The 7,246-nt window shown below is 37.3% G+C and overlaps 1 protein-coding gene across 1 annotated transcript in view; it reads right to left on the bottom strand.

The window, feature by feature from the left end:
• Positions 1–7,246, bottom strand: part of LOC102197755 (nuclear receptor-binding protein-like) — a 9,059-nt gene that overhangs the window by 325 nt on the left and 1,488 nt on the right. The window contains exons 4-17 of the mRNA XM_005733406.1: positions 6,943–7,044; positions 6,712–6,801; positions 6,441–6,481; positions 6,240–6,334; positions 5,495–5,578; positions 4,863–4,918; positions 4,679–4,777; positions 3,592–3,724; positions 3,161–3,251; positions 2,967–3,017; positions 2,458–2,593; positions 2,297–2,350; positions 2,111–2,174; positions 4–22 (exon numbers count right to left, since the gene is read on the bottom strand). Of these exons, the coding sequence (XP_005733463.1) occupies positions 4–22; positions 2,111–2,174; positions 2,297–2,350; positions 2,458–2,593; positions 2,967–3,017; positions 3,161–3,251; positions 3,592–3,724; positions 4,679–4,777; positions 4,863–4,918; positions 5,495–5,578; positions 6,240–6,334; positions 6,441–6,481; positions 6,712–6,801; positions 6,943–7,044 (1,115 nt within the window). The remainder of the gene's footprint in view (positions 1–3; positions 23–2,110; positions 2,175–2,296; positions 2,351–2,457; positions 2,594–2,966; positions 3,018–3,160; positions 3,252–3,591; positions 3,725–4,678; positions 4,778–4,862; positions 4,919–5,494; positions 5,579–6,239; positions 6,335–6,440; positions 6,482–6,711; positions 6,802–6,942; positions 7,045–7,246) is intronic.

Consider the following 7,246-nt stretch of genomic DNA (forward strand, 5'->3'; position numbering starts at 1 on the left):
GACAAGTCTTGAAAGTTCTCATCTGAAAGACATACCAATGTAGTTTGTAACAGTAATTCACAGTCACAACTTCAGCACACACACCCATGAAGCTAAAGCTAATAAAAGTGTTAAGTACCCCCACACACACACCACATAAGATGAACAAAAAAAAACAACTACTCTGGTTGCTCTTTGCACCACTAAAACATTTTTGTGGTATGGCTGTGCAAATTTTTTAATGTTATAAGGCAACAAGCATCTAGCATTGAGGGGGCCGGAAGAGATTTATCAAATTAGAAGAAAAGGACAAAAGTGGTTCTGCCAGGTCAAAAACTGTTAAACCATGTTTGTCTCTTTTTGAAGTCTTAGTATCTCCCAACTCTTCTTTCTACAGCCATAAAAAACAAAAACAAATCTAATCTAGTTTTATCTAGTTTGTCAACATCTACTCCCATTCTTTCTTTTTCACAGCAATATGCGACTATACACACTGTTTACCTAAAAACTGGCAGAAAATGTCAGATAAAGGTGCTTACATAATTGCTAGGTTACTCAGAATACATTAAGACATTGGTAAAATGTTCAGAACAAAGTATTATCACAAATTTTGTTGCCTACTTCCTTCCAAGACCACCTGTTTGGTTATAACCTAATGTTTTGAAACTTTTTCCATTATCGCTATAGTGGCTGCACTACTCTGTGCTTTGTGTGGTTTGTCATGGTCTGTCAATTTTTAATAACACAGCTGTCAATTTATAACTATACCAGGAATGTGGCTGGGACAACACAAGCTGAAGGAGGAGATAGAGGATCCAATAACTTTGACATTAACAAACACACCCATGAGCCCCAGCTACATGAAGAGGGGCTTGATATTCAAGTTCAGGGTGAGGCTTCCTCACTTGTTTGCTCCTTGTGGTCTGGTATTAAGTCATTTAACAAAATTAGCACCCATTTACCTTTAATGTAAACATGCTTTACTTGTATATATGTTGTAGCAGGATTTAACCATGCACAATGCAAGGTGGTGAAATCTGAGTGGCTCAATGTGAGTTAGAGCTTGCAAGAACAAGGCATGATTAGTAAGTACGGGTGCGCGTGGAGGTAAAGTTTCATCAAGTATTTCAGTGGCATTTGGGTGCAAGTGTCCAAAAGAAGACATATGGTGTGAGAAACAGAAAATGCTAAAGAGATAGAGTAAAGTGAATGCATGCGAGTATGTGACAAACTGAGTCTGTGACAAACTGAGTCTGTAAATGAGAGACAGGGGGATGAAAGCCCGGGAAGAAATGAGCAGATCTTGACACAGGAGGTGACAGCTGTCAGCTGCAGCCTTTCACAGGCCTGACATTCTCCACACGCCTGCAACATTACACATGCCTACCATACCTGTTTGTGCATGTGCATTAGATCAGATCACACTGCCAGTTGTATGTTATATTCTCATTTGCCTCCCTTCAAGCTTCTACTTGTCTTTCAAAAACTAGCAAAATTAAAAAAACAAAAACAAAACCCTTTTCTTTTTCCATAATGAAGACTGATCAGATTTCAGCATTTGTAAAGCCAGTAAGGCAACCATCTAATAAAAGCACGTCAAATAAAATTTTAAAATAAGCACAAGATTTTCATGACACACAAGCGACAGCTAGTCTTCCAGCCTAAAATAGTCATGCACACTGTATACATTGTGACGCCATTCAAGCTCTCTCTGGAACTTTACTCTCACTTTCCTACATGCCTCAGTACAAACACGTGGAGACAGATACTTCATGTTAAAAGTAATAAAAATCACACTCAGATATTTACAACCTCGTCAACCTTGTTTACCAATACATGCAAATGAAATTCTATCATTAACCCTAAATGCAAACCTATCGACAAAATACTTATTCTTTATAAAAACCTCACTCTGAAGTCTGACATGTTTACAACCTCTACCAGAGGCCATTAAGGTTTAGCTGATGGAAATTTTAAATATTGGGGTTTTTTGTGTGTTTATAAAGCAAGTCTTCCAAATTTTCTATACCGGTACTTGACCGACAACAGCGTTTAGCTTTTTCAAGCTCACTACACATGTGTCACCGTGTCATATGAACTGATAATAAGATATGAAATATGTTGATCTTACGAGGTAACATGTCACAGCTTAGATGTCTATTCAGTTTATCCTCCATTTTCAGCAGTAATGTAAGCTAAAAGGACAGAAACAGATTGAGAAAAGGTTATTTTCATTTCAAGTCGTTGCAGCAGGGTTGTTGTATTTTGAATTATTTTAAAAATAAAAAGAGAAAACTGCTAATGTTATAACTCTTACATGATACTTTGCTCCCTCTTCGACAGGCTCAAAGCTGCACTGCATCTGAATAATCTGCAGAAAAAGAAGAGCAGTCACATTAGAACTTTATATGATGCGCTGTGTCTTCATTCAGTGGCCAGTTCAATGTCCATTATGCCGGTATAAGTTGTTTTACACACCTTCCGTGTCTCAAGCTCTGAAGGTTCAGGCGTTGGGGATTTGACTGGAGGGATGACTACAGGAGATTTAATAGTCTCCTTCTGAGTCTGATGTGGACAGGGCAGCCCAAATGCCGTCATTGGATAAATACCATTCCTGATCAAAAGAGAGAAAAAAGAAAGGAAAATGTGGAGAAAACATAAAAAAGAAACAAAGTGAACTGATAAGACAATGGAATAAGAATGGGAATTGGATAAATCAGTGTATTTATTTTCTTTGCAAGCTCCTTTGACAATAAATATGGTTAATAGTTGAAGACAAAGGCCCAAAACACAACATTTTATTTTTTTTAACAAATAATAGCCACAAAATCTAAGATACTGAAAATATCAAAAATAGTATCACATCATATAGTACTTTAAAAGATAAGTGGAGGCAGTACAAAAAACAGTCAGATGGCCCACTGCTGCCTCCTTGTGGCCAGACCCATTTTTGAGCACAGGGTTAATAGCAGCAGCTGTGCATTTACCTCACATCCTCCAAAAACTTGTCCAGCTCCAAAGCTGGAAACTGTGAAAGCCTACAGAAAAAAAGGGAATAGTACTTTTTTGAACCTACTACTACACAACCTAGAGAATACTTTATATCACTGATGTTACTGCTATAAGGTGCAAAATAAAAACATAATTTTAGATGTTCAGTATATCAGCCTTTGGCACTTACTTGAGCTGAACATCCTCTTTGGTCTCGGCAACAACCAGGTTTGGGTCCAGTTTCTTAGTGATCTCCTCGAGGGCATTCTCAGGAATCATGTCTGGGCAATTAAATTAACATAAAAGTAAATATCTTTAAATTTACACTTGCATACATGCTTGTTGCTGCATCTGTTCAAGAGGCAGGAAATGACACCATTAGTCACACTAGCTTGCGACCTGTTTTGCTCAGTACCACACCACAAAAAGATGATAATGAATTAGCAGAAAAAAAGCTTATGAAACTTGCAGTGCAATATGTTTATCACACTGTTAACAATGCAGTTTAAAGTTATGTTTCTAAATTTGCTTGTTCAGTTTTAAAAAAATGTCTTCTTCATGAGAGGTTTGCAAGTTTTAAGCCTGATAAAACTTTATTTTTGGTGGGGGGAAGGGACTTACGTTGATGGCTGACAATACAGTGTGCAGCCAGCAGTTTTAAGAGCGGTACTTCAAAGAGAGCCTGGTTAAAAAGAAGCTCCCGGGCTGTAGGTCTGGCAAGAGGGTCACATTCCAGGCACTTCTGGATTAATTCCTATATAACATAAGAAAAAACCCAACAATTAGGTGATCTCCTGTGTGCAAGCACTTGGCAACAGTGGGAAGGAAAAACTCCCTTTTAACAGGTAGAAAACATTTGGCAGAACCAGGAGAGGGAGGGGCATACATCTGCCGCAACCGGTTGAGGGTGAGGGAGGGAGGCAGGAAAAGGAAACAAAAACTATAATATACAGAAGAAATGGGAATGAGACAAAGCATTTTTTGAGCATGCAATTTAATGAAAGTAATGCTTAAACTGAAACACCTCATCAAAAGTTTAGGACCAAATGTTTAGGACCACGAGGCCAAATCTGTGCAAAAATGTGGATTCAATGTCATTTTCTGTCAGATACTCACACTGTCATGACGTTCTGATGGCAAAGGCAAAAAATAAATAAAAACGTTCCCTTTTTGAACACGGTGAGGTTGTTGAACTGCATAAACAGGGCCTCTCGCAGCACGCCATCGCTGCTGAGGTGGGACGCAGTAAGACAGTCATTTGGAATTTCTTAAATGATCCTGAGGGTTGTGGTTAATTGGAAGAACCAAAAAAAAAAATTTCACCAGCACTGAGCCGGAGGATCTAATTGGCTGTCGTTCAAGACACTGGATGGTCCTCAACCCAAATTAAGGCTGTTACTGGTGCAGACTGCAGCCCCATAAACATCAGACAGCATCTGAGACTGAAGGCCTTCAAAAAAATGGTGTGAGGTGCTTTTTCCTTCAGTGGAACAATGGAGCTTCAAGACGGCCACTGGTTATGTCGAGAAAAATGTTTTGTCTTACTCCCATTTCTTGTTGCAGTATGTTGAAGCTCTACTTGGAACCTTGTTAAGATCCAACCATGCAAAATATGATTTTTTGCTATTTTTTTAAGTGGTGTTAAACTTTTGATCATGACTGAATAAAGATGCTGACGCCTACAAACACACGATATACTGAATCTCACCCTCTGCAGTGGGTCCTCCAGTAACTGTATGGCATTGTTGATAGCCTCCTGAGAAACATGAGAAGAGTCTCCATTCCCCTGAATCTCCAACAGTGCCATCTGCAACACATCAGCACTCATTAACAGACAGCTCTGGGAAACAGTTTAAGCTCTTATATATCATATACTACGCGTCCCATCTCACCTCTAAGGCACACATGCCAAAGGAGTAGATGTCTGCGGCTGTAGTAACATCAACATCTACAATGGGAAAAGACAGCATGTACATATATTACATCGTAATCTAGACTAAGACCTATGATCCAATAATCAAAAGTGCGTCTTTGACAGCTGACCAAAAAACCCCCAAGAACCAAAAAAAAAAAAAAAAAAAAACCCCAACCCAAAAAGAGATATTAATAAGAGCATACATGATCCTGTTGCATGAAGCACTTTGTGCTTGCAATTTCAATGGAAAAATAACTGTGCAATAAGCAAAAATATTAGAATAGGGCATAAGAATTTAGTATGCCTCCAAGGACCTCTTCCTTACATTTTATATTGTTCTAATACTTTGATGTTATATACATTTACATAAAATACTGTTCGTATAAAAATACAAGCTTGCCATATTTTATTTAACAGAAAGGGTTTTGAAGAGAAAAACGTTTACTCTCTTAAAGAAAATGAAATATGGAACACCCTGACTTTTCTATCATGTTACTATAATAAAAATATTTTTGTGAGAAAGCTGAAGTTCATGTGTTTAAACATGTTTTCCAACAGAGCTGTATCATAGGTATAAATTGCTAATATCAGTAATAAGAGAAAATCTACCTCCATATTCCGGAGCAAAGAAGTGCAAATTTTTCTGTTCCTCGGTACAAGTCTTTACGTGGTTGTTAATGGTGTCTGGAGCAACTGCAAATGAGATAAGGACAATTATTTTCAGAATACACAGAAGGATGAGAGAAAAAGTAAGAAAAGTCTGAAAAGTAAGCATAGGATAGGAAGAAGCAAAACTGCAAACTGAAAAAAAAGTAATGAAACAAAAAAACAAAAACAAGAAAGATAAGCGATGAAAAGATGAACCAAATTCATAAACTAGCGATGTAAATATTACCTTCTGTTGTTTAAACTTTAGTGTGGGATTGTCTGGAGGCTTTGTGGTTACACTTGAGTCACTGTAGCCATATTTACACTCAGAAAATTGGTTTTCTAAACCACATTATGCACAACTTTTGTTCCCTCATATGATGTGCAGGACTGGTTTGTACAAGAACAAGGCAAAGATTTGACCATTATATAAGAAGTCTGAACTCCTCAAAGTCTATTTCCTGCTCAGCTTGCAAACTAAAAGCAAAAATAGGGGCTGTGTATTAAATATACATTTAACACTGGCAAGACTTGAACACTTGAACATTGTTTCTTGTTCTTTTGTACATAAAATCACATAAATTTCCTGTTTAATTCTACGAAAACTTTGGTTCTTAATCCATAATTTATTATAATTTGACTCCTTTACTGTTGCTTTGCCTTCACTACCTAAAACGCAGGGGATGAAACCTGTGTAATTTTATACCTGATCCAATCTTGATGAGGCCGTTGTGCTGAATGAAGACAGTGTCACAGGTCAGGTTGCCATGGATGATGGGAGGATCACAGGAGTGAAGATAACTGCATATCAGGAAAAAAAGAAAAAGAAATTACAATTACATACAATGTACTGGATTTCTATCAATGTGAGTGTATATTAAAATAAAAGAACATTTTTAAAAATGACCTTAGAGCTGAAAGAATCTGCGTGCACCATCTCTTCCAAGCCTATAGGATCATACAATTTATCAGAGCAATTTCTAGTTGGTTTCCAAAATGGCTTGACATTTAACCAAATAATAAGAAGCACATATTTGTTACTATAATATGAAAACTACGCTTTGCTCCAGGAAGACAGTCCCACATTCTGGCTTTAAACACAGTTACTTTTTACCTTTAGAGAAGACTTTTCATATATTCTAGTACATATGCAGTATTATAAAGTCTTTTTTTTTTACCTTTTCATTCATGGTCTTGTGATTCTTCTTTGTCTTTTTCAGAAACTGCTTCAAGCTTCCAGATGACATATATTCAGTAATAAAAATCACCTTAGGGAGATAAAGAAGTGTGTAGAAAACACAAAGAGAGACATTGTTCAAATGTAAACTGTGATTATTTCAGGGCAATAGTAATAATTCTTATGGAGTTGACAGAATATGAAACAATGTCTCCAAAAGCCTGAGACTCACCCTGGCCCCGTTGTCCTTTTTGTCAGCCCAGTATTTGTGAAACTTGACAATGTTGGCATGCTCCAAATGGATCAGGTTATCAAATACAGCCTCTACCTTCTCCTAAATCCAAGAAAAAAGGACAGAAAGCATAGCAGTTATAATAAAATAGTACAAAATGTTGCTTTTCCACTTGCTCATAGAGAGTTCCTGTAAAGTAGCTCCCGATGACATCACTCATAGAATTCAAAAAATGCCACAGCGTCACTATGAACTTTGTACCAATGTGCCTGATCACTTTGTAACAATGTGCCTGATCACTTTG

This window comes from Pundamilia nyererei, unplaced genomic scaffold (assembly GCF_000239375.1).
Source record: "Pundamilia nyererei isolate P.nyererei 1_Seehausen unplaced genomic scaffold, PunNye1.0 scaffold00051, whole genome shotgun sequence".
Taxonomy (NCBI): domain Eukaryota; kingdom Metazoa; phylum Chordata; class Actinopteri; order Cichliformes; family Cichlidae; genus Pundamilia; species Pundamilia nyererei.